This window comes from Andrena cerasifolii, chromosome 11 (assembly GCF_050908995.1).
Source record: "Andrena cerasifolii isolate SP2316 chromosome 11, iyAndCera1_principal, whole genome shotgun sequence".
NCBI classification, from domain to species: domain Eukaryota; kingdom Metazoa; phylum Arthropoda; class Insecta; order Hymenoptera; family Andrenidae; genus Andrena; species Andrena cerasifolii.
The window spans coordinates 7,146,001-7,172,391 of record NC_135128.1 but is presented as its reverse complement, the minus strand read 5'-3'; the positions used below and the strand labels follow the sequence as shown (position 1 = coordinate 7,172,391).

General features: G+C 38.6%; 6 protein-coding genes and 1 long non-coding RNA gene across 9 annotated transcripts; 4 read left to right on the top strand and 3 right to left on the bottom strand.

Moving 5' to 3' along the window:
- The first annotated feature begins 62 nt into the window (after nt 1-62).
- Nucleotides 63-9,133, top strand: LOC143374801 (uncharacterized). Its single transcript, XM_076823257.1, has 5 exons — nt 63-318; nt 407-549; nt 810-935; nt 1,001-1,242; nt 8,922-9,133. Exons 1-4 carry the CDS (start codon nt 255-257, stop codon nt 1,130-1,132), a joined length of 465 nt encoding a protein of 154 aa, XP_076679372.1. The 5' UTR covers nt 63-254; the 3' UTR covers nt 1,133-1,242; nt 8,922-9,133.
- LOC143374802 (uncharacterized) lies at nt 5,577-8,678 on the top strand. The gene is made up of 7 exons (XM_076823258.1): nt 5,577-5,841; nt 6,172-6,289; nt 6,364-6,625; nt 6,698-6,862; nt 7,717-7,807; nt 7,976-8,112; nt 8,192-8,678. Exons 1-7 carry the CDS (start codon nt 5,764-5,766, stop codon nt 8,367-8,369), a joined length of 1,029 nt encoding a protein of 342 aa, XP_076679373.1. The 5' UTR covers nt 5,577-5,763; the 3' UTR covers nt 8,370-8,678.
- LOC143374906 (peptidoglycan recognition protein 3) lies at nt 8,848-15,414 on the bottom strand. The gene is made up of 8 exons (XM_076823456.1): nt 15,152-15,414; nt 14,388-14,714; nt 12,904-13,169; nt 11,128-11,305; nt 10,860-10,967; nt 9,971-10,134; nt 9,493-9,655; nt 8,848-9,132 (listed from the first exon to the last, which is right to left on the bottom strand). Exons 1-8 carry the CDS (start codon nt 15,255-15,257, stop codon nt 8,948-8,950), a joined length of 1,497 nt encoding a protein of 498 aa, XP_076679571.1. The 5' UTR covers nt 15,258-15,414; the 3' UTR covers nt 8,848-8,947.
- Nucleotides 15,415-16,705: 1,291 nt separating this feature from the next.
- LOC143374798 (histidine protein methyltransferase 1 homolog) lies at nt 16,706-18,364 on the top strand. The gene is made up of 6 exons (XM_076823253.1): nt 16,706-16,882; nt 17,090-17,335; nt 17,459-17,619; nt 17,691-17,935; nt 18,019-18,134; nt 18,221-18,364. Exons 1-6 carry the CDS (start codon nt 16,843-16,845, stop codon nt 18,265-18,267), a joined length of 855 nt encoding a protein of 284 aa, XP_076679368.1. The 5' UTR covers nt 16,706-16,842; the 3' UTR covers nt 18,268-18,364.
- LOC143374800 (pyridoxine/pyridoxamine 5'-phosphate oxidase) lies at nt 18,153-20,850 on the bottom strand. 2 transcript variants are annotated; one of them, XM_076823256.1, is made up of 6 exons: nt 20,638-20,850; nt 19,871-20,027; nt 19,700-19,799; nt 19,579-19,643; nt 18,631-18,830; nt 18,153-18,534 (listed from the first exon to the last, which is right to left on the bottom strand). In XM_076823256.1, the coding sequence occupies exons 2-6, from the start codon at nt 19,940-19,942 to the stop codon at nt 18,369-18,371; spliced, it is 603 nt and encodes a 200-aa protein (XP_076679371.1). In that variant the 5' UTR covers nt 19,943-20,027; nt 20,638-20,850; the 3' UTR covers nt 18,153-18,368. The 2 variants fall into 2 exon arrangements, with proteins under 2 accessions (XP_076679371.1, XP_076679370.1); XM_076823255.1 differs by having other exon boundaries at nt 19,579-19,632; nt 20,638-20,845.
- An 11-nt stretch (nt 20,851-20,861) lies between these two features.
- LOC143374803 (uncharacterized) lies at nt 20,862-24,848 on the top strand. 2 transcript variants are annotated; one of them, XR_013086748.1, is made up of 4 exons: nt 20,862-20,975; nt 21,062-23,229; nt 23,997-24,143; nt 24,283-24,848. It is a non-coding gene; the product is annotated as an uncharacterized LOC143374803 (long non-coding RNA). The 2 variants fall into 2 exon arrangements; XR_013086749.1 differs by lacking the exon at nt 20,862-20,975 and having other exon boundaries at nt 21,275-23,394; nt 24,283-24,690.
- On the bottom strand, nt 23,573-25,175 carry Srprbeta (signal recognition particle receptor beta). Its single transcript, XM_076823254.1, has 4 exons — nt 24,979-25,175; nt 24,245-24,411; nt 24,029-24,168; nt 23,573-23,960 (listed from the first exon to the last, which is right to left on the bottom strand). Exons 1-4 carry the CDS (start codon nt 25,070-25,072, stop codon nt 23,627-23,629), a joined length of 735 nt encoding a protein of 244 aa, XP_076679369.1. The 5' UTR covers nt 25,073-25,175; the 3' UTR covers nt 23,573-23,626.
- Between the last annotated feature and the right edge of the window lie 1,216 nt (nt 25,176-26,391).

The following is a 26,391-nucleotide window of genomic DNA, read 5'->3' as shown; positions in this document are numbered from 1 at the left end:
TGTTGCTGATTTGTTAATACTATATTACACTGGGATAAATTACAAGAAAAACGTCTTAAAGTAATCGTCCCAGAAGGAAATTTGTTTCGATTAAGATATAGTTAACGAGGCTTCCCTCGGTTTTTGAAAGATTGGCAAATTCCAATGCTTGCTGATATCAGCGAATAAGGCCACCAACAGCACCAGCCAATGCTTTCAAGTCACTTCATCATCGACCACGTTGTACTGTTAAGTTATAAGCTGTGATTGATAAAATGGAGAGGAAAATATTAACGATACCATACGTGGTACTCATTTTTACAATTGTCTCTGCTAGTGGTAATTACAAAGCAGTATTTTTATATACATTTATCCTCGTGAAATTTTGATCTTTTATATATTCTTCGATATTGTTAACACACTTTAGAAAGAAGTCTCAACAGATCGGACTTCGATTGCAGCGGTCGTGCTCATTACAATGCGACTCTCACTGCGTATTATCCTGATTACAGTAGCGACGATGAGTCTGATTACTTGGACTCGAAAATGAAAAAACTTCGAACGTTGCAGGTTCGTTTAGCAATTTACTACCATATCAACTTTTTCTACCCCCTTTTACAGTGATCACTATCGAGCAAATATTTTTCGAAATATGTAAATTGAGAACATTATTTTTTGAATAATAGTTAAACGTACATGATTACTGGATGACTTCATGAAATTACTATCAACTTCGAGGATATTTGCTTGAATCGACGAATATATGCACATAAAGTTACAGCACTATAAATATAACGCGAGAGCATAAGTATTGCGTGTTCGTTTGACAGGATTTTCTTGACGGTCGCGCGGAATTCGTTACCATCTCCATGGATCTAGACTCCGGAATACCGTATGGGACAAAATTCTGCATACCTGAATTGAATGCAAAGTTCCGACGCCAAATTCCGCTTCAGGTACGCCGGACTATTAATACGATCCCATTTTCTAAATAATTGCATCCCTTTTTAATACCACGCAGGCTAGAGACAAGAGCCACTACAGTGACGTTAAAACAGGAGCAGCTGACTTCTCGCACGTCGATATTTGCGTAAGGTCTGAGGAAGACAGTTACGATAATTCTGTGAACGGTGTCGTAACACTTTACGCGTAATTGTATAAAGCTACTTGTACGGGATGAATAAACCACAACGTTGTAACAGAAAGTATATTTGTTCGAGTATACTTGGCACAGGATGGAAAATAAATAATATACATAAAACAGTGATGGTGTTCTTTGGTGAACTGAAATTATACGTTTGATGACCACTTGATGGGCTATTTTACGGATGGCCATAACAATATACACCCGATATTGAGTGGGGCCAGGTTGGAATCAGTCTGAAGAGGCTGGCCCCTGGATAAGTCGTTCGCGTTGTTTGTCGATGTCCAAGCAACGTGTGATCTTCTTTTATTTTGCCAATTGACACGCCTTGTGATATCAACGCCCGGGTAGCTTGTGTTGCGGCTGCATTTGGATCGTGATCTACGAACATTTTTATAAGGTGACACAGATGAGAAGAAATATCTAGTTCGTTGTTTTGAAGTTAGGAAGCTTCATCCCTTACGTAAATTTATTTTCCTATTATTTTCTCTATCTTTTCTCTGCAAGGTAGGACAGAAAGCATCTTCTATATTAAGACACGAGAAAGACTATTTTTAAAAATATTACTTTCAGGTGGCTTGCACTTTCTACAGTGACCTGACAAAATATTACAAATAACGTGTTTGAAGGTTCGTCTATCTGATAGTATTTAATTCTCGCCATCGTTCAGGCTTAATCAACGTCTTCGTTTACATGCGTGTCGCATTACGCAATGCACATCGCGATATACAGGGTTATCCACTGATTGGGAGCCCAAAACGCGCGCGCAAGAACAGATGCCCTGCGTGGCTTTCTTCAGACAACCGCCTCGACATTTGTCCTCAGGCGCAGGGGAAAACGACGCAAAAATTTCGAGCAAAGCGTTTGTACATCCAAAAGTCAATTTCGTCTTTAGGACAGGGACTAACTACTTGGTAAACTCATCTGTTCTCGCGCGCGCGTTCTGAGTTACGTGGATAACCCTGTAGGGATCGGAACTTACCACCAAAGCTAGCGATTATGCGAATTCCAATACTGACGGTGTTGTGTGCTGGCGAATGTTTTTTTTTAAATTCTATCAATTGTGCAAGAGATTTAGATACCTACTCAAATAAGTACAACTATTTCAGGATTACATGTGTATTTGCTTATTAACGATTAACACCCTTTGTTAATAATAACACAAGACAAACAAAATTACGAAGGGTGGTAGAAAAGAAAGAGAAAAGTAAAGAAAAGGAAGGTAAAATAAAGAAAAGTACCTATATGAGTAAGTTTACAAATACAAAATTAGAAAAATAGTGATCTCAATAAATAAATAATAGTTATCTGATTTATATAGTTTATAAAAATTCTAGACTCTCCTTAGCAATCATTATATCTATTCCATTAGAAAAACATACGATAAAATATCTGAAACATTTATCATACACGATACAGCGAACTGTTCGATAATACCGATCTGCACGAAAGATGTACTTACATTGCACACCGTACGCCGGACTTGCTCGGATCGTTCGAGCCACTAGATTGCTTTAAGCAATCGGATCGGATCGGAAACCGAGTCTCGGCTCGGCTTGAATTTCGAGCTGCTCGAATATTCGAGTACCCGATCAGCTTTAGTACATACTCACTGCATTTCAGTCATTAACATCATGATTCGTGATAAGTGCAGGATAATTACTATCCATCAACACGAACGTAGTATACATGACACAGGTTTATAATAAAAGTTTACCCTCTGTTCGATCGATTCACGATCATTCTTTAATTTAGCATCTAAAGACGTCACGTTTCTCAGTACTCGCATTGTAGACACAATGTTAAATAAAAATTATTAGAACAATTCGCTTACCCCCACTTCCCTGGCTTTCCAATTCTTTCGATAGTATGAGTCTGCCCGTATCTTCATACATACACCTACATATGCATTAACTGGAAAAACACCGGAAGATAATCATCGCATCTTTAGACCATGTCCTCCTGCATTTCCACTTTCGCTGCAGTTGCATCAGATCAAGTACAGGACGCGTCACTGTCACACGTTACACAAAGTGCCATTCATCTGCAGTCTACTATGTTGGAATTGTAAGAGGCTGAGCAAAAATTGATCTGAAAGATGATGCGCGTTGCTCAAAGTCTGCCGAAATGAATTTTAATAAAATGAAATTTGATTTCGGGCCTGCTGTTCCATAGATACACATTCGACCAGCTCGCGTGAGGGGGTGTAGAAGAGTAATTAATATATTAAAATTTATGGATGTTTTTCTATTTTTCTTTTTTCGTATAATCTCTTAAGATCGCGTACTAAAGCTAGGTAATGCAAATTTTCTATGAAAACTGTAAACTATTCCTGAAAAAAATTCTTACAAATGGCTTACTCTTCCGGCCGGCACAGTGGTGTATCCCCTTAATAGGCCGTCGCCCATTTCGCCGAAGCGAAGCGCGGCGACCAAAGCGAAATGTTCGTCGGCACTGTTCTGTCATATAGGCGATGCGTGATCGCTGGCTGTTCTGTCATATGAGCGACGCGTGGTCGCCGGGCGCTTCGGCTTACTGGGCGACGGACCTTTTTAAGGGGAAGATCTGCCTTGGATATTGATCTGAAAAGTTACAATCTAAAGTTAATTTTATTAACTGTAGGAACAATAGGTTTCGTAATTCCTACACGTTCGGGAGCCGCGGAAGAAACGGACCTCGGGCGATGGGACTCCAACCCACGATCTTCGGGGGTCCTCCGTGCTACTTGGCCAGCCGCCTTACCAACGTCGCCAAAGCCAACTCTCCGAGGTCTCTCGTTCCTGATCCCACAATAGGAACCCATCTTCGGACCTGCTTTATATAACTTTCTAACAATAACTCCTGTTCTCAGAACTAAAACTAAGTCACTAAGTCCTGAAAGAATCCCTATCGATGCTCAGAGATGATTTGGCATGAAAGCTTATCCATAAGATCGTTAAATAAATCTTTCCGAATAAACTACTGTTCGCTTTGCAATTTGTTGTTTCGCGCTAGAAGTGAACTATCGTGTACGTCTCGCCTAAGGGAGTCGCAGGGAATGATCAGTTTTGCCAATAGTTACCTCGACCACGAACATGGTGCTACACAAGCCCAACACGAAGCTTTGCAGCAGAATTTTAACGCGGGTGCTCTGGAAGGGCCACATACCGACCCAGCTCAAAAATCGCTTGTTCCACTCGTACGCCGGCTGCTCGAAGAAATCCATCCTACCTGGTAGCTCTCGCTTCTTCCCTCGGTGGTCGGTTGGGAGCGATTACCGTCGGCCGTTGGGGCGATTCGATGGCTGCGACGAAAATCGCTGATTAATCATTGACGAGGGGATCTATACTCTCTTCTTTCAAGTCCACGTAAATGAGCCAGCTAATTCACCATCGGTCGAGGGAGACTTTCGTCATAGGCTGATTAGAGGACATTTCGCGTAATAAGCGGGACGATCGATTGTCATTAGACGAAGCGAGGTGCCCCAAGAAAAGCGACGACGGGGCGGAGAGTTTTCTTGAATTTTCTATTAGCTACTCGTCTGGGAGTGAGATTATCAGTCGGGGCAGCCCCTCGGCTATTCACTTCGCGTCGTAACTTCAAGGTGGAATGGAACGATTAAAAGTAAAGCCGTAACGGACGAATTGCACATTTTATGCGCATTGCGTGCAATGACGCATTCGAACGCGTAGGGTGTATTACTAGTGACTGTACCTGCACAAGTGAATGGGTGAATCACAATCTATGTGGTGTAACTGCTTGTATTTCAGCCGCTAATTGTTAGCTACTAATACTCTTAATCCTAAATTCTAACGAAGATTAGCCTATCGGCGGATGTAACTTCGCAGAAACGCTGTTGTTTAAGTGGAAGATGTACAGAAGAAACTGTGGCTAGCGATTATGTTAGAAATTAGATAGTTATTTAATTTAAAAATTAGAAAGAAAATTAAAACCGACTTCAAACAAAATAAGAATGCACTAAAAAGTAAAAAAAAAATAATCCCTTATTTAATCTACGACTCTCATATTTTTTAAGTCAGCGCCTGATTTACCTACACAGTGTATATGATGAGACGCCTGCTTAACAAATATGAGAGTCGTAGATTAAATAAGGGATTAAATTATTTTTTACGTTTTAGTGCATTTTTATTTTTTTGAAGTCGGTTTTAATATTTGTTTGTCTTTTTAGTTTTATATATATCGACACAACGTGCTTAGGAGATGTGGGTGTACGTATATAACATAATAATAATTAGGTGACAATAGTCTTTATTATTAACCAGAACTGGCAAAATATTGGACCAATATTGATGCAGTGTAGGATGGGACCACCGGGGCATCGCCATCTTTCGAATAAAAATAAATCATCAAAATCGGTCCATGTGCTGAGGAGTTATGCGGGGACAAACATAAAAAAAAATACATACGGTTCGAATCTATAACCTGCTCCTTTTTGAAGTCGGTTAAGAAAGGGAGTCTATGAATTGAGGCACTTCGATGATTTGGCATGGAACAGAAATCTGTTAGTTTCAGATACGATCGAAATTTCCTTCCATCTTCAATTCCGTAGCTTCGACGTCTATTTATTCAGCCCCTGTGCTTTGCATAATTTTCAGTTCAGAGGATTGTACGATGTGTGGGGCGTTGATTATGATTTAGTTATGGAGATCTTTCCAACGATAACAACCCTCATCCTGGCCATCGCGATATACGTCAATGGAATTGTCAACCTAGACAAGGTATTCACCCCTTTGTGTTTAATTAACGAGCAGCAATTTCCCCCGACAATTAAGGGCGTCCATAGACTTTGGGAAAAAACAACCCTTTTTGGAACCCATTTTGTAGGGCCCATTTAATTAAAAATTTGAAACCGAAATTTAAAAGTATTCACTTCTTTCGTGTATTAATGAAAATCAGTTTTTAAAAATAAGCTATTTTTTCTCAAAAGCCAGGGGGAAGGGCAACTGCCCCTTTTCCCCCAAATGTCTTTCGTCTAGATGGAATCGAATCCTTCTTTCCCTTAGAAAGTATCTCCTTCGATTCTATTAAAACGATATGGTATGTGTCAGATCAGGGTTGTGCTTCTGTCCATTGAGAGAGACTGTAAACGCTACACGAGTCACCCAGAAAGCACGATTCTTCATGACTACAAAGTACAAGGGAGAAGGATTGTAATCAACTATGGATGTAAGCGTGATCCTTCGCTTCCCTGTAATTAAACTGACGGTTCTATCTTCCTTCAATCTGAGCTTTCATTACAGTGTACACTTACGTGACGCTGTTGAGTTATTTGGCGGTACCATCGACACCACTCATACTTGATGTCGTTATGCCACTGAACCAGTCTCGAGAGAAGCAATACATATTCGTAGCTAACTACGGCGTAGACAACGAGGAATATTACTATTATTTATGCATCCACATGTACATAGGAGCGTTTGCAGTAGGTCACTTGTTCGCTGCCTGCGAGAGCATGTATATGCTGTACGTGCACCATGCCGATGCCCTGCTTGCGATCGTGAGGTAAGGATCGAAGAAGAATTAATGTGTAAATTGAAAGAAATTGCTGCAACGTTAGCGCACTATCTTTCCTAGTCACCAGCTAAGAACGGTACACGTGCTACATCCAGAAGGTTCAATAAACATGGAAGATGGGTGGATCCTTGAGAAATACGGTAGTAGTGAGTTTGCGCCAGACAAGCAGGATCAGCTGTACAAAAAGCTGTGTGTCTGTATACAAGACCATCAAAATGCTATCAAGTTAGTTTTATATTTTAATAATTCAAAGAATTCCTCTTATTGCCAACGTGAAGGTATATACAGGGTGTTCCAAAATTCATCGACTTGCCGGAACATGCAATATCCTGATGCAAAAACATGTCGAAAAGTCCTTTACCGTTTTGGGATCCGAGGTTTCGTTCTCGAGATATTAACAGTTAAATATTAGCGGTCCATGTTCCGGGTCGCGCAGTTTAACGTCGAATCAGCTGACAAGGGGAAGGCACAGTTGCGGAAATCGCTTTTGGAACGACAGTATGTGGGGGTCGTAGTACTCGCGTAGTATAAAAATACCGTTTCGGCTTTTTTCAAAATGGGCCTTCGATTTCGAGATATTTTGACTTAAAGTTTTTTAACGTACCTAGTAATCCAGATATATAGCATCGATACCCAAGAAGGTTCCGTGGCTACAACGTTACCGTGACAGCTTGCCACACGGCTGGCCCGGATTCAAGTTCAACTGCGTGTACTTTTTTTTCTTTAGCAATGTATTATATATTATGTAACATATTATCTTGCGCAAATTTTAAGGTTAAAAATGCATTAGAGAACCCGTTTTCACGGTTCGAACCATTGCGGTCGGCTCTACTTATTGTAATTGAAAATTAAGTAATTTGATAGATTATATTAAAATCCATCAGCTGACTCGGCTTTAAACTGTGCGGCCCGGAACTTGGACCGCGAATATTCAACTGTTCATATCTCGAGAACTAAGCCTCCGATTCCAAAACGGTAAATGACTTTTCGACGTTTTTTTGCATCAGGATACTGCATGTCCCGGGATGTCCCTGAATTTCGGGACACCCTGTATGCATTCGACTACTTTTTTCTATTAGGTACACAGAGCTGGTTGAATCAATATTCACGAAATCCCTATTCTTTGAACTGTTCTGTACTCTAATACGTCTGAGTGTCACAGGAGCTCAAGTAAGTACTCTCAAAGAAATGATTTTCAGACTATTTCAACATTATATAACTAAACTCTATGCAAATAAATTAAAATGCGAAGGTATATATATAATTGTATCTTTTGAGACAGTTCTTTAAGAGCGTGTTTCTGAAATTTGTGACTCTGCGATGCTTTTGTATTTTTAGACTGTACTGAATCTAGATAATCTAGAAGATGTGATAAGATTTGGGTCGTTCTCGTTGTCGCAATCGTTTTACATATTACTGCTATGCCTTCCCGGGCAGAAGCTATTAAATCACAGCGAAAACGTGTGCACCGCTCTGTAAGAATATACCCCACTGCTCTAATATTTCACACTATCGCACTCGCGTGGAATGTTTAATGATTTCATGTGTGCTTAGGTGCGAGTCAATGTGGTACATATTTTCCAAAAAGTCTAAGAATTTGCACATGTTCCTGCTTCAAAGAAGCTTGAAGCCTAGCAAAATAACAGCTTTAAATATCGTACCAATGAATATGGAGACATATCTCACGGTAAACAAAAAGAATTCCAATTCACAAAGCTGTGTAATTTATTAGAATTTCTGAAAAGCGTGTCGTAAAATCCAACTTGCGTGCTGTATACTTTTATACAGGACATAAGATGAGAATGAATATATCGCGATGCGAAACATTCATTAATAACAGACATTGTATTTTTAGATTATGAAGACGGCAATGAGTTACTTTACTGTGCTATTATCGGCAAAGGATGCTGAATGAAGCGTCCAATTGATTATACTATGTTGAGTATAGTTTCAAAATATAATCGTAATATTTAAATAGAATCCTTCTGAATATTTAATCAGCTTTCCTCGCCTGCGCGCAAGCGTAAAAACTCTTCTTCCCCTTCAAGCGTTCGAGAAAAATTATTAATACAGCCTTACTCTTCAAGAACTTTTATTTACATCGCATTTTATTCGATTACGGGCCGCCATCGTTCATTCAACGACGCTCGTAACTTTCTTCTTTCTGTTTATATAAAGCTACACTTGTACGGAGTAAATAAAACACAACGTTGTATATAACAGAAAGTATATTTGTTCGAGTACACTTGACACACGATGGAAAATAAATAATATACATAAATAGTGATGGTATTCTTTGGTGAAGTGAAATTATACGCTTGATGACCACCTGGGCCAGGTTTCAAGCAGCCTATAGAGGCTGTCCCCTGGACAAGTCGTTGACGCGGTTTGACGATGTCCAAGCAACGTGTAATCTTCTTTTATTTTGCCAATTGACACGCCGTACGATATCAACGTCTGGATAGCTTGAATTGCGGCTGCGTTTGGATTGTGACCTACGAATATTTTTATAAGATGACCCAAATGGGAAATAATATCTAGTTCGTTATTTTGAACTTATGAAATTTCATCCCTTAGGGAAATTTATTTCCTATTATCTCCTCTATCTTTTCTCTGCAAGGTAGGACAGAAAGCATCTTCTATATTAAGACACGAAAAAGACTATTTTTAAAAATATTACTTTCAGGTGGCTTGCACTTTCTACAGTGACCTGACAAAATATTACAAATGACGTGTTTGAAGGTTCATCTTTCTGATAGTATTTAATTCTCGCCATCGTTCAGGCTTAATCAGCGTCTTCGTTTACATGCGTGTCGCATTACGCAATGCATACAGCGATATACGGCGTAACTTACCAACAAAGTTACCGATTACGCAAATTCCAATACTCTTGGAGTTGTAAGAGACCGAATGTGCCCCATGTTTACCCCAGCCTCTTCCTTCGTACACGTTACCATCTTCTCCAACTACGAAATTATAGCCTATGTCGCCCCAGCCTTTCTCATTCATGTGGTAGTTCTACGAATCATCATTAAACAAAGTGAGAACAAAGTGTTCTAAAAATTCGCAATACTATCCTGTTACTCCCATCACAATCACATGTATCTAGTACTTTCACTCAAGGAAGAACTCCTACAAATCAATCTGTGCAGAATTTGAAATTGAAGTATTGATTGAATTATTAAATGGTACCCTCAGCTGAATAATAAAAGTGTTTATTCAGAGTTACCGTTTAACAAGCTCGGTTTGCTCAGATTTGCTTTCGAAGCAGCTTTCCCATATGCAGCTAAACACTGCATTTTACACATGCAAATATTTCATCAAGTGAATCACCTGAAAGCTTCTCAGTCTGGCTTGACAAATTGCTCGAGTCGTGCAACCATCGGTCGCTGAGTGATGAACAATTATGAACGGGGGTGGATCTGTTGCCAGGTTTTTCATCGACCATTTCGGTGACTTGGCGCCCCAATCTGCCCTCGATATTATATTCGGACGAACTGGAGAATATTAGAACACCCAGTTACGCATCAATTTTGTGCATTTCTACTTTCATAAATTCTGAAACAGCACTTTTCCTTTCTGTCAAGCGTAGGAAGAAAATAAAACTGACAATAAGTGATAAATCTATTTCCCTGTTCAAGATCTTTTGAAAATTATTCTTAAAGGTTTCAATACAGCATGTAAAGATGTTTTGCTCCAGGCATGATATTAGTTCAGACCAGAGGATTGAATTAATTGACCCTTTTAATAAAAACATGAAGCCCGTGGACAATTACTTGTCACTTAGCGAGAAGACTTAATTTGACGACAGAAGGAAACGTTTCACAACCGAAGGGGCCACCTGTTTCCACACGTCTTCATTATTTGACAAGTCGTAGCAGAAGCTGCGCCTCATCAACTAATGATTTCTGTAGAAAGATTAAATCTTATACGTAATTCACGGCCGTGGTAAATTATCATCCTTGAATATGAACACTGTCATCGCTGTAGCGTAACAACAATTGCCAGGCTTTCGCGTCTAGCTCGCCCAAAGAACATTGCGTAATCGAATGAAAAGGAGCATAAAGAAAATAGAAAACAGTAGCGTCAAGATTGAATCTTCTTGTCAGTACACAGAGTGCCACTAATGCATTGCTTTCGAACAAAAGACGCACAATTAATTTGTACTTTTCTCAGTTTTCAAGCGGCAATATTAAAATCGGTATGGCGAAAATTTCATTACCAGGAGTCTCGTGTTCAGCGCCAAAGGTCGCTCGAAGAATCGCGAGCAGCAGAAACGCAAAGACTGGCGTGTCCATCTTCGCTCTTCCTAAGACACTAACATTGGAACCTTTAAACGGTTGATATTAATAGCAGCCAGCCGTGTGTCATCGCTTCTGACCTTTGGTCACAAGAGGGCACATTAAAGAGGGGATTTAACATGTACAATTATGCAGATGCAAGATTCATCTCTATCAGTGTCGAACTGGGTTTCCCCAAAGCAGCGATACCTAATAATGAGTATCGTACGCAACCTTTGTTTATAATAGATAATTCCGTGACATCAGCTGTTATTATGTTCGCGCAAGTCTTTTTCATCAGCGAAACAATGTACGTGTGTATAATCTTTATTTCTTGTGGGAACTTCAGCCTCTTCACTCTGAACCAAGTGATTCCCTTAATTTTGCTTCAATGAGTTCTCCTGTTTCATTCACCTGTTGCGTATTTCTGATAACGTTACTCACTTGTACTAGTTTCCCTTTCACTACGGCAAAACGCGGAGGCCAAGGACTTGGAGTGAGTTTTAATCACGTAAACATTCGAAGTTTCGCGTGTAAAAGCTTACATCGAACATTGAATTACATTCAGGTGGTGTTACGTCGCATGTAGAATGAAGGGAAGGTACGGAAAAAATGCCCGGGGATACTGGTTTCTAATCGAGACTGTGATTACACAATAATTGGCGAAAATTGATTTATTTTACACACACGCGCGCAAGCAGATGAAGTAACAGTTATCAATGTCTTGTACTTAGATACTACGATAAGAAAATGAGAAATAAGAGTCTCAGGAACATTGCTCATCGCTGTGTTGCGAACTTATTTCTTTACAATCGTTGTGCGTAGCAAAACGCGTTACAGTTCGGTCGATAAACAAATCGGACTTATCGTACGACCGAATTTCGCGCATTTGCACAAGAACTTATCTCCTCTTAGCAGAGTTCATTCAAACTATTAATTATAGTAAGAAATAAACTACAGTAGACGCGAAGAATTATATACTTATTATTAATTCAGGTAGCTGAGTGATTCTACTTTGATCGGCCGAAAAACGAGGCTATTTTTAAAGATTTTTTTCTCAATACATACAACATATACCGTTATAAATATTTTTGGAATTTATTAAGCTACTCTTATATTATACAAAAGAAATTTAAAACGACTTTTTTAATTTCTTTCATACGTTTTTTTACAGCGTCAATGTGACACAAAAAATTGTAAAGATTGTTAATCTGTAAGGGTGTCGCTATCTCCCGTAGCTCAATTAACAATTTTTGTCTGAAAATAATCGAGATTTCTCTCGGAGAAAATTCGAGAAAACACTCCTTTGGGGAACTTTTTTCATCAAACCGCCATTTTGTTATTCCTCAACAAAAATTGTTAATTGCGCTACGGACGATAGCCACACTCAGACAGATGAAGAATCTTTTCGAATTTTTTATTTCGGATTAGCCTGAGCCGGGAAATCACCTACGCCACGGACATACCCCTTTTTGTTGGTGCCACATTGACGCTATAAAAAACATATGAAACAAATTAGAAACGATGATTTTAAATTGTTTTTTGCATAATACAAGAGTAGCTTAATAAATTCCAAAAAGATTTATTTCATTATATGTTGTGTTTATTGAGAAAAAAATCTTTAAATATAGCTTCATCTTTCGGCCGATCAAAGTAGAATAACCCCTTAAATAACGTGCACGTGAGACGAATACTGTACGTATTTTGCCAAGTTGCAGGCTAAGAAGCCTGCGCCTTGAGGTAATTATCATACCTCGAGGTAAAACTGAATATTTCTTATTTCACGTGTTTGTGGTTAGATAAACATTAATCAAACCAATTTTCCTCGTAATTGTCCTCGTGGCACGATCCAGCAAGTGCAACTGTCTGAAATGCTTCTTTAGGAATATATTGCCTGTGAAAAGCGATGCTTTTCAAATACTTTAAGTGTTTCGAGTTGCATAGGCAACAACTTGACTCGAAGCACTGGCATTTCGCGTTGCGTTAGTTGCTTTTAATCGCATTCAAGGAACTTCGGCTCGCAGCAGTGACTGGTTCCGTGGCGGCTGTTGCGTTGGAGTACTTCGGTATAGGATGTTTTGTCCATCGTGGATTTGTCTGCACGTATTTGTAAAACTCATCTCCAGGGCACAGAGTATCCCTTGCTTGTCGATGCCCTAAGACGTGATAACTTTCGCTAATTTTTCCCAGAGACACGCCATAGTCGATGAGGGCGTTCAGGGTGTTCAGAGCAGCGTCGTTTGGAAGGAAATCTGCAAAAAACAATACATATTTAGGTTTAAAAACTTGTTCTATTTTATCTGTTCCCAGTATGAGTTATACTATTAAAAATCTACCCTCCTTGATTATCGAAAAAACCTACAATCTTCCACTCTACCCTCGTTTTAAAATTTCAGGTACAAAGAGTCTGCTAATGCTCTGCTTTTATAAAGTTCCTTCATGCCAAAGCATCGCTCTTTCAATTCAACAAGTTATCACCGCACTGGTTCCACTTCTGACCCCCTCTTCAACTAAAGAATTTATTCTGGCCAAAGCTATGCTTGTTCAGAGCTGTCACGAAAGACCCCTCTCACTTCCTCACAAAAACAATTTATCTAAGAACCTAATACAACTGAGGAGTGACTTTTCAAAAGAGCATAATTCCATTTTTCACCTTGAAGCTTTTGACGGCATCGCCAATAACACTGTTCGATCGCCACCTGGACTTGTAACATTAATAACAGTAACTATTACTGAACACGAAAAGATGTTCGAAGTTGAAAATTTTCATTTTTTCTAAAATCGAATTTCTCGGAAACTGACTGCGATGGCGACGAAAATCTATAAGAAACAGATATTGAATGTTACAAGCCCAAAAAATAAGTTAAATTTTGTCGAACAGTGTAATATTAAATTACACAATTTCTTTTTGGAAATTGGAAGTGAAAATACATGTTTCATACCAAAAACCTTATTCCCAAGTTTGCCTGATGAAATAATTTTTTAGTCTGAAACAGACGGACATATTTCCTATACCCATCTGTGAAATAAAATTGTTACGAACACGAAACAAAAGGAGCTTAATTCCATAGAGTTACCCAAACATACACTAAAATAATTTAAAAACGTACCCACAGTCATACTACCTTTACAATTAAAACTGGCAATACAAATTAGCCATAAACATTATATTACATTTTGAAAATGGCAGAAAAGACTGTGCAAGTTCTAGGGCTTATTTCCAAATGGTTTCATATAAAACGGCATATTTTGTATAGTTTCCATCAAAACGGCTTATTTCCAAACGTTTTTTTTTTTAAATAAAATGTACGTGTACTAATAAAAAGAAGATTTTTTTAATAACCGTAGGCGCCACAGTTTTCTGCGATCATTAAAAAAAATTCTATGCGGGAATGTGCCCGTTTGAAAAATCACTCCTCAACTTCTCCTTTCCCCGATCCCGTTTAAATTGCAAAAGAAAATGCACCTACCACTAAAGTCACCGATGACACATATCCCAATGCTTTGGGTGTTGTAACCAGGTGCATGCGCCCCAACGTAATCCCAGCCCCGTCCCTCGTAAGCGTTCCCGTCCTCGCCAATGACAAAGCTGTAGCCGATGTCGAACCAGCCTCGATCGTCAATATGATAATTCTGGTAGGATCTCACAATCGCTGAGCATGTCTTCTGGTCGTAGCAATACTGCTTGATACCTCCGTGATGGATCACAACGTAAGGCGTTGGTGTCACTTCCATTGGCACACGCTCCACCGGTGGCCTGGCTCCCCATTCTTTCCTGGTCACGATCCTTGGCACTTCTAAACAGGCGAACTCGCGCATCTAAGTAACGTTTAAGCGTAACGAAAACCCTCGCTCGTAGAAATCACAAGTCTGCATGGGTAACGCGTTACGCGCAGATGATACGAGATCAACCATTCAAAAAAGAGGGCAACATGTACTTTATCATTTACGGTGTCTGTATGAACCGCTACTGTGGCATCGCTAATAGATTCCGCGGTGCTCGGATCGACGATTTCTTTCTTTTGGATTCGTATGGCGATCGCGAAGACGTGGGGTGTTTATTGCCGACGTTCGAATGGTGCGAGAGTCTTTAGAAATGGCGTGGAAACACTACGAGCCAGGGTGGAATGGTTCAAGAGGTGTGAGAACTTCGGAGCAACCGGGCGAACTTTCTAACGGTAGGTAGTCTACGAATCCGGCTATGCGAGACTCGCAGAAAAGAACCACTCCTTACCGGTGTCATTTTCGAAATTGGCCCAAGTGACTGGTAAGGAGAGAACAGCATTTTCGAGGGACACGATTGAAATCAGCGCGCTTGCCAAGAAGACAGACGACCCCATGATCGCCAGCACCGTGTCAGCTCGTGTTAAAAGTGTAACTGAACAAGAATCGTGAAACGTCCGCGGCTTTTAAACGAAAAATTGAACGTAACCGGGAAGTCCCTCGAGAGACGCACGTTGGGTCTTTCAACCCTCTCCCCTCTTCGAATCGTGGTAGCGTGAAAGCGATAACAACGTGGCCCGGCGAATTCAATTTCTGCGATCGATAACGGGGCCCAGGCGAGTGTGAATAAAAAAAACAACGGCTCTGTAATCTGAAAACGGTGTAAAAATTGGATAGATAGTGCGAAGATACGATATACCGCGAAATGTTAAACGATAAGATACACTGATCGATAATTACACGTTTGTTAGTATCAAGTAATCAGGAAACGCGAAATCTATAACAAATACGTCACACGATTCTCTGCGAGAAAATTCGCGACGGTGTTTCAGTAATATTTTTATTTTTTTGTTTTTTTTTTCTAATGGTCGATGGTGATAATACGATTGCACTGAAGCGTAATGTGTATGAATTCGTTGGATAATTATTATCAATGGCACGTTAAACACGTATACTGTATAGCGTTTCAGTGATTAAAATTATTAAAAGTTCTGCGTACTCTTTATCTAGCTAATTGGTTCTTTGGTGCCAGTTGTGTACTCGAAGCCACATTACGTAAATTATTTTGCAAACTACTTACGTTACATGTAGTAGCGCAATTAATTATTATTCGTTTTGCCTTAAATTCTGGGAAGCGGAGGAACACTTAGTTTAAAAATTATCTGTCCGCTCTCCCGGCACAGAATTTATTCACGTTTTCATCTAACGGAATAAGGCTGGTATTCGAAAAGTTGTGCGTATATTAAAGGATCTTTGCGTCATCTAAACAAGAAGCTATCGCCACAGTGCGTATTACAAGGAAATGGATAACAGCGTTGTTATTATCAGAATGATTTTGCAACTACAGATTGTCTCCTCAGATACACAATAAGCGTTGCGAAATATTAGATTAAAGGAAAGGAACGACAACGCCGCTAGATATATTACTTCGTTGTTTCGTTAAATTATCATGTCGCGATAAGAAAAGGAATTGAATTTCGTTGTCTACAAAAGCAAGGACTCCGATTTTGTAACCCATAAGATATTGCTGTCTTTCGAGTCTCATTTACAAACTCGAAACATTAAACTTTAAAAGTAGTATGTACATATTTAATTTATCGCGAAACTTCAAGCACCAATGTTTACCAAGTTATTAATAGTGGAGAGGAGAAGGATGTGTATTTTCGAGGATATATTTACAATGCGTAACATTTTGTAAATCACTTTTTGAATTATATTCAGCCGCCAATCTGCAGAGGTCGTTGCATCCAGGAAGCCTCTGCGTCGGTAGAGATCTGAGTTATCTTCGACGGTATTGTAGCACAGACTCATCTGTACAGTCAGTCTGGAGTTTGTAGGTCGGTAAGGCAGGGAAATCCGAGCCGCAAACCGCGACAGTCCATAAGATGTTAGGTCTATTGTATATCACGTCTGTGCCCGTACCTCGGATTCTTTTTAATAGTTCTTCCGAACGTAGATCTAAGTAAAACTAGCGAGGATAAGATGTTCAAGTTTGGATTTTTAAAGGGCGACGAGGCCGAAGGTATTTTCGCCTCTTTCTCTCTGACTCGATTGTTTAAAATTCCCATTAGGAACCGTTTTAAGGTTATGTTCCCGTCACATTGCTGTCGGCGCACCTGCGATCTTTAAAAGTGTTTATCCAAACTGTGATCAGACTTTACTCGCGTTCGAATGAAGTCAGCATAGTGAAGTACGATACTACAAAAAGTTTTTATTACAATTATTCCAGAGAAGTATGTCGATGCGGGTAAATCGACGATTACTTGGACACCTGCCTCGAAGGTCGAGGTATCGACCTCAGAAACCGAGAAACAATATGAACGCAACGATTACGCGAGAACTGTAATATTCCCGGGGTTTGAGTTAGACTTAATTCGATCCGAAAGGGCTTTAATCGATTTGAAACGGGAGAACTGTAGAAATATCTTAGAGGCGGAGTCGCAACATTCCGACCTTGTTCCCGCGAAATACGAAGGTAGACAATCGCTAATTTCTATTTCTAACCCTAAATTACGTGGAATGCTTACAATTTTGAGAAACTTGCTTCGTCACCGGCAGGAACAAGTAACAAATAAATCATACGAATTCTTGTATCAAGGTGGCTTAAAAATCTGGGAGTGCAGTTACGATTTATGTCTCTATATATCCGACAACGATATCGATTTCGGAAACAAAACGGTTTTGGATTTAGGGTGTGGTGCTGGTGTCGTTGGTCTGATCGCTCTTCACAAAAACTCCTTCGTTCATTTTCAAGATTATGTTGGTATCGTTATCGCTGCGTGCAATGCTGATCTTCACGAGATCGTGTACACAAGAGAATCATGTTACAGAACGTAGAAGTAATTAAAGCCGTGACTATCCCGAATGTTTTGATCAATACGAAGGATCGAAAAAGTACGTTAGAAAGATGTGAATTTTTCTGCGGTGACTGGGAATCGTTTACAAGGTTGAATGTCTCGAATGACCAGGCTGCGAAGTACGATTTAATTTTTACTAGCGAAACGATTTACAATCCCGATAATCACAGGAAGCTATACGAAGTTTTTAAGCAAAGACTGAAACCAGACGGCATTGGGCAAGTATAACGGTCGTGACGTAAACATTCGATTAGGTTCTTATAGCAACGGTAGATAATATCGTGCCTCGTGGTATCTTCAGGTTCATTGCCGGTAAAACTTACTATTTCGGCGTGGGAGGAGGGATGAGGCAATTTCAGAGTCTCATAGAGGAGGATGGTTTTTTCCACGTTAGAACAGCGTGGAAAAGTCAGAACGGTAATTAATTAATGCAAATACGTTTTAAATATATATCCTTGTATCCTTCGAAACAAGCAACAATTGTATGTGAATATACATTCCAGGATTACAAAGAGAAATTCTAATAATTACAAGGAAGCAACGTTCGTAGGTTTATCCTATGTACATTTAAGTTTTTGGCCTATCTAACAACATATTGTATTCTCTCCGCATTTATTTAGAATAAATAACTGTAATTCGTTTTTCTATTTTCTACGGAGATAGTATTTCATAAACCCATCCGTTATTCCCTTGATGAACGAGAATGTTATCGACTTTTTCGTTGGGCTTAGGACGTCTGAAACGAATTCTGTCGTGCAAACGATCGCTTTGGCCCTGCCAGAATTCCACGAATTCTGGAATGATTATGTACCCTCCCCTAAAAGACAGATTATTAAGTCCACAGATGGTAACCTTTCAATGATATCATGGAGTGACTCGAAAGATTCGTGCAACCGTCCATCGAATTAATTACCAACAATCCGGCCTCTTAGTTTGCCCTTCCGGAAATTGCGCTATCAGCTCCCTCTCCTTCACCATAAGCGTTTGCCTGCTTGCGATCACGGTGCTTTGTTTACTGGACATACTCCCTATTTGATTCGAGTACGGTCGGCTTTCGAAGTAACGGTTGGAGTCCTCTGCTGACGTCTTCTTCACTTTGCCTTCTATTCGCACCTACATTGTTTAATAATAAAGGGAAACGTGGAATTTTTTTACAGAAATGGAATTATATTATTGTGTGCCATAAATGGCAACTATCATTAGGGTTTATACAGAAACCGACTTTTGAAAAACCCGGTTTTCGAATTTCACTATTCCCCAAAAATCGGTTAAACTGGTTTTTGAATTTTCACAAAAAATTATAATTAAAATAGTAAATAAATACTTGTACTTATTTTTTTAAAAAAAATCAGTTTCCTTAATATTATGGAATTACAAAAATATAACAAAATAAAATATACTCTATAAAAGAGCAAATAAAAAAAATTATAATATGTGAAATCCGTACGAAATATAAATCTTTTAAAAGGTGGTACCAAATTATAAATCTTTATTCTATTTAGTACGTATTTTTTCTGAAAATATCATGAAGTTTTACAGTAAACTGTTACCTACTACAATATGCTTGTGTCCGAGGCGAGTTCAAGTCAAAATGTTAACGTTTTTAATTAAATAATTAATTCATATCTGCATATTAATTCTAGTATATAAACCCGGTGTTTAAATTTAAAATAAAAACCGTCTTTTAAACCCGTTTTCTTAAACCAACAAACCCTAACTATCATCGTGCATTCAACTTGAAACAGAACAGTTTGTAGATTTGCCAAATAATTCAGGTCTAGTAAATTACGGACCTAGATCCTTATTTTGTTCCTATTAAATCCCTATAGTAATCATCGTGTATCAATATTGATAATCTTACGCATCGTCTGAGAGGTTCCCAGTAAAACGTCACGGCTGCACTCGGGTTTTCAGCCTGAAAAGTAACTGAATACACATCCCGCCCGTCAAGCACACAAAGTTCGTTGACTTTATGCACTCACTAGTTCGCGACCCTTCCTGCTCTCGTAATTCGTGTAAAATTTGAAACCATTTGTGCTGTAACCCTTGAGCAGCACAGGTCTCACCGATGGAATACCATCTCTGCAACAACGAGATTTTCCTGAATATTTCTGCGAACCTGCGCGCGATGGAGATGAATCATTCGGTAATACTTGGTAGCCGTGGCGAGAAACATAGCGTTCGGCTCGAATATCTGCGGAGTGTTGCAGGCCTCGTCGAACCATGCCTTGAATTGGCCGATAGGCTCCTTGCTGGCGAGACGGTCTTCGGTGAAAGTTTCGCTTTTATCCTTATATTTGATTCGCATGCCTGTCGCATTAATTACAACAAATAAAATAGCATTCGCACCATTCTTTCTTTCGCGCGGCCCTCACTTAAGACTCGTTCTACAGGGTGATTGGAGCACTGCCTTTTACTCGTGGCAGTATTCCAATCTCCTAAGAAAAGATCAGCACGAAAATATTTCAAATTGATTTATTACTTCGTGCGCGAAAGCTACTTTGCAAATCTGCCGCTATCTCCATTTACAATATCGACAATCGTCAGCGATGCCGAAGTCGTTGCAGCAACGCGCTCTCGTGAGGGATGACGCCACCTACTGTCGCGCGCAGCCGTTCGATAACAGGTGTTTCAAAGGTAATGATCGCGCAGCTATCTGCTAGAAACTGATTCACGTGACTCCTCGTAGGCTTGCAGAGCAAATCGTAGCTGTACTCGCGAGCGACAAATTTTTTTTACATCGGTTCGAAAGTTGTTATCGAACGAAGGCGCTTAATTCTGGCGATTTAGGGCACCGTGACAGGGATACGGTGAACGTCCGCATCCGCTATTCAATAAGTGGCGGTATTGATCGCAGGAAACAATTGCCATTTCCCGACGACAGACGGGATTATTAGATCCATTAGATTGTCAACGTTACCTCCAATGTCAACGCTGCAATTTGTATCTTGAGCGGTGGATTTTACGGAGGACATGGTGACAGAGTGCTGTATCTAATCGGGCTCGCAAGGAAACAGCTGATACTCGCTCGAGGAAAACGACCGAAGCTCACTGATACGATACGCGTCAGCGAAGCGCGCTTGTAAAACGATAAAAATGAACCAACACGCTTCACTAACTACACGCTACTCGCGTTTGGTGTGTGTAGTTAACTCCTTTTGAGAAATTCGAGGTTATCCCCCTTCCTCTTTAGAATTCTGTTCGCTGGTAGCGTAAGATGGCGCGCAGTGTCGTAGAGTATCCGGCGATAAACACTTTGTTAGAATATTGTTTGTTTATTTTCGTTGCACGAGCTTGACGAACATCGTTCTGGCTCGGTGTCCCATTGCGTTAGCATTTTCCAGATAAAGTACGATTAGTCATTCCAGATTTAACGAGCGCATTCTAGAATTTAAAATTGGAACACGCCTGCTACGCCATTGCAATGTTTGCAAATATTATTACGATGTTAGCTCTCAATTATGTAATTAATAGATATCGTATCTGTGCCTTTTGTTTACATCGAGACAGTTTTTTCTATTTTATTCGATTGCTTGCAGTACGCGGTTTACGGTAACTTCGTTCTAATCATTACATCGAAATAATAGTCAAACAAATTGTATTTAAAGTGAAAAAACAACACCGAAATTGCAGTAAAAGGAAAGAATTATTTTCTAGTTCTTTGTGCATTTTTAATAAAATCGTTTATTTAAATTTTATTTTATATATTTTTTTATTTTCTAGTTTTTAGTGTTTGTGGATTCACATTTCACAGCTCAGATTTCTTTACGAATAGCTTTTATTGCTGTATAAAGTTTAACAGTTTGCTTCTATAGTGCTAGTCACTAAAATTAATTCTTTTCTTGTACTACAATTTCGATAATGATATACTACGAACGCCTGCAAAGTTTTAGTTTTACAAAGAGAGGATCGAAGCTGAATAAAATCGTTTTAAAAAGTGTTCGATCCTTATGTATTCGCGCCTCGCATTTTTTTCTATCAGCAGAATTCACTTAGTGATATAATACGAGCGAAGCTCACTGCAATGCTGCTGATTAGATTTGCCGGGTGTTTTCAGTTCGCTTCGAGCAACATTGAAAACAAATTATCAAAGCGCCTTTAAAAAGTAATAGTTAAAATAGGTGAATTTTTAAATTTCTCCTTCAAATGTAATATCTATTTTCATGTTCTTCTGATTTCTTTAAATATTCCTATATCTCCTGGTAGTATACTAACTCTTTTATAATATTATTGTAACTAAATTAATTTAATACAACTATTAATTGATTAATGTATCTAAATAATACTGTGCGATTCAATGTATGTTCAAAGTGCCGCGAATATACAACCCAAAAGAGCGCCTGCGCTAACGTGGGGCGCAGGCATGTGCGCAAGCGCAGTTTCTGTCACGTGACAGCATGAAAGGAAGTATAAGTGGTACCTGGAACCGGTACATTCAAAATAACGCTCTAACGAAGAACTACGCTCGGTTTGTTAGACAACAATATTAATAAAAAAAAACTCTGGGCTGTGCGAACCTGAGAGGCTGACAAGGGAAAATCCTGAAGCCGGAAATTCAAAAAATTCTGAAACTTTGTGAATATGTAGGGGATTTCTTCCTGATTACGCAATTTTTGTCTGCTGCCCAAATTCACTCGAAGGGGGCGAAATTAATCCCTGGAAATTCGGCTATTTTCCGATTTTGTGTTATAACTCGCGAACTGTAGGGGCTAGAAAAAAGTTTCAAGACAAAAGTTACTTCTTTTAATTAGATCTATCACGTGGTAAAAAAATATTTTACAGTTCACGCGTCATAACACAAAATTAGAAAATAACCGGATTTTCAGGGGTCTATTACACTCCTTCAGAGTGTATTTGGGCAGCAAACAAACATTGCGTTATAATCAGGAAGACATTCCCTGCATATTCACAAAGTTTCAGAATTTTCTGAATTTCCGGGTTCGGGATCTTCCCTTGTGAGTTGTAAGACGTAATATTGCATCGTCCATCAACTAAACAAGAGTATCATTGTTGATGTGATTAATTTTGTAAAAAAAACTTTAATAAATATAGGATGTAAATAAAAGTAATTACAGTTTTCATCTGAAGATAACTTTATGAGTCCAACAAAATACATTATTTATATTACCGTGAAAATTAGACATATCGATATGTTTGAGAAATTTCCATGCAAAATAAACTTTCCTCGCCTCACAGATCAATTATTTGTGTTACAAAAGTAAACGAGAATACAATAAATGATTTAATTTAAACAGCATACATCAGAAATGTTTCAACTTACGACATGTAATGAGTATTTCATGTTGATCAGTGAGAAACTATACTTGCTTTCGAGCGCTTGTGTCGGTAATTGATCACCCGAAGAAAAGACTTTCTAAGTTCTGTTGTTTGCGTTTAGTATCAAATAGAAACAAACGAAAACATGTCGAGTAATTATCGGTTACAAAATCGAAATATATACGCAAATTCTCTCCACTGTACTACGACGAATAGCAGATAATATCATTGTTAGGTTAGAACGAATGTAGAATAAATTTGTAAATGATTGTAAGCATTAATAAAGAGTCCGTGAAATCTAGTTATTCGTCTAAATAAATATTTACTTTTCACGCAAAAGTACCGAAAGTTAAATCGAGGTGTGACGTTTACTTGATCAACGTTTATTAACCAATCAATGGTTGCTGTCAAAATTAACACTGACGGTTCAACTAGATTAATTAGAAACATATCGTACTCATTTCATCTATTTAGCGAAATATGTCTTACAAATTTTATTCAGAGTGTTACATGGCATTATTAAATACAAGAGTAACAAAATCATCAGTCTTATCTGCTTCCCGAGAGTAATAACACAATTTAAAAAGTTATGAACAGATAATTTATTTGGAAAAATTATGGGTTACACATTTTTATGCAATTTTCTTTAACCAACTATTCAACTGTTCAATCTCTGTCGAGGTGTCAGAATCTTTACTGAATGCACTGCATTCTGCGAACTCAATATTTGCGTCCAAGTGGGAGAACTCAAAATCTTTCCCCTCTTTACCGAGGAAGAGATTTGTTGCTAATGCGTCTGTAGTTTCTAGTTGATTCGTTCTTGTCACGCGCAATAAATTCATTTCCTTCTCTAACAAAGTCTTTATGACAGCGGAACCTTTCGCCATAGTTTGATCCTGTTTGTTACACAGTATAAGAACAGGTTTCCTTTGTATAGCTCTGTCGGACAGCAAGGTATACAAGAACCTGAAAAGTTGAACCTCCTTATCGTTTCTGTTTCAGGATGGGACGACCTGGCGTTCGTATTTACTTACTCCGCTACGTCTCGAATATCTTTCTGGAAGGTCACTGAATCGATGACATAGACGACTCCTTTCGAGGACAATTTGAATTGATCGAAAAACTTGTACCGCAAACGCTCGTGTCCAGGTATATCAACGATTTTCAACGAGTGCTAAATATACGAAGCACTTTAAAGATCTATGTTCTTAAATCATGTTCCTCCATGAAATATAGTTACAAACACTTACATTATTAATTACAACGTCTGCAATATTTTCTTTTACAGATGTGTGGGTTGCGACAAATTTTGAAAAAACTAGACGCGCGTATATCAATGTTTTACCAGCATCGCTGAGACCGGTTAACAATACGCTGTTCCCTATGGACTTCTTTCTGCGCCATAGGGCAAATAACACTGAACAAAAAGACAGGGCAAAGGTTTGTAAGGAACATGGTAATGCCTAACGTTGGATTGCTGTACCAAAGAAATGGCCCTACAGAGTTAAATTTATGGATACTGTGGTTATAGCCTAGGGAAGGTCTCGCTTAAAGATGTACCTATTTTTGTATTACATATATAATCATAACATTATGTTCGTTTCATTCCTTGTATCTATCATTATATTATTCCACAATTACTGCAGATATAATGATATACATTTACTTTAAATAAATGAATGCAATGTTTGCAAGATTCTACGAGACATTAAGAGACTGTTTATAAACTTGATTGTGTGATTCGGAAATATGTGATCTATTTAAAACCTTTACTAAATGTATCTCTAATTTCACGATTTACAGAAAAGAACTGTGATGTTATTTTGGACAATGTGATAATAAATATTTGAAAAATATATCTCTTTCACGAAACAAAACCTGTCGTACGATTTTTATGAAAATTTTGTCAGATCATAAGGAGCGATGCTGACACTATACGCGAAACATAAGTTAGTCATAACCTAAATGTACTAAGTTTAATTACCTATGGTTATGATAATTGCAACTATAGCGAATAATACCCTCACTAATTGGGAATCCATATTGTAATATGTTAACAGTTTTACATGTTCTGTCATTGTTGCTGTATTACTGTATTAATTTCAGATCACCTCGTGGACATACGCCGATTCTTTCAGAATCACGTTAAAAATTGTATACACTAACTGTACACTGTACTATCAATTCATCTCATATGGGGATAACACGGACTTGTTGAAAGCCTCTGGAATACTTCCGCCAGAGGGCTACGAACTTTGACTTATTACCCGTTAGTAGTGTGTTAACACTATATTACTATGAATTCGAAATCATTTAGCACCTTCGAAAATAATTCCATTTAACGTGAAGGCTGGTGAATAAATTCTTTATTGATCAATTCCTATTCTTTTGCTTCTCTCCAAACATTAAAGTCAAATAGTATGTATGTGCAAGCTAACAACCAGGAAGATCTGGTTAAACGAGGCTTCGATTTCTTTGCGTCCTTAAATGATATTAAAAAATGCTAAAAAGCAGAAAGGTGTAACAGTAATTATTACTCGACTTCTGAGATGCAATCGATGAGACGATGAGATTGAGATGAGATACAAAATCCTAGACAAGGTATAGGAGAATAAATCTCACATATTATGGGAGTTTGTGTTACGCCACCTGGTTTGCGACTATATGTACCTCGTGAGTGGTTTTAATCAGTTCTGTCCGTAAGGAAGGATTCCAATCGCTTTGACGAAATACGCATCGGAACTAATTTGTAAATTAAATAGAAGGAACACATGTAATTCTAATTGAAAGCAGTGAATTATTCCTGAAAGAACATATTTAACTATTTCTCAGAAAAATTTGATTTCGGCAATATTCTTCTTCAGAAATATCTTCCATTATGGGCAGAAGATGGTACCCGTCTGTTGCTTCGACACTTTTCTTCGAGATGTCGGCATCATCGATCTGCTTGGCGCGATTAATTCAAATGGACCTGTTTTTCAAAGCATTTGTAGCAGATACATTTACGTTCTATAATCTTTATAGGTATAATTTCCCTGTTGCTTTAGAATACGAAATAATCTTATCTCGGTTAACAACTCCCGAAACAAAATTTGTTAGTTATTTAAAAATGACTTAATTATTTTTGTGTACATAAGTGATGTTCACAGCTCAACGGTTTCTAACTGAATGTTTATAGGGGATCAAGGAAATGGAAAAATTGAAAACAAGAAGCACTAGAATATGGTCATCAATGGTGAAAAACCACAGCTCCTCCAGCAACCCCTTTTGAACATTTATGGTGCAGCGATTACCCATCGTTGATCATTGTACACACAGGTATTTGCAATACACGTAATAATAGAATAAAGTATTCACAGAGTTGTAAATGTCAGGTTTTCTATCTATAACAGGATCC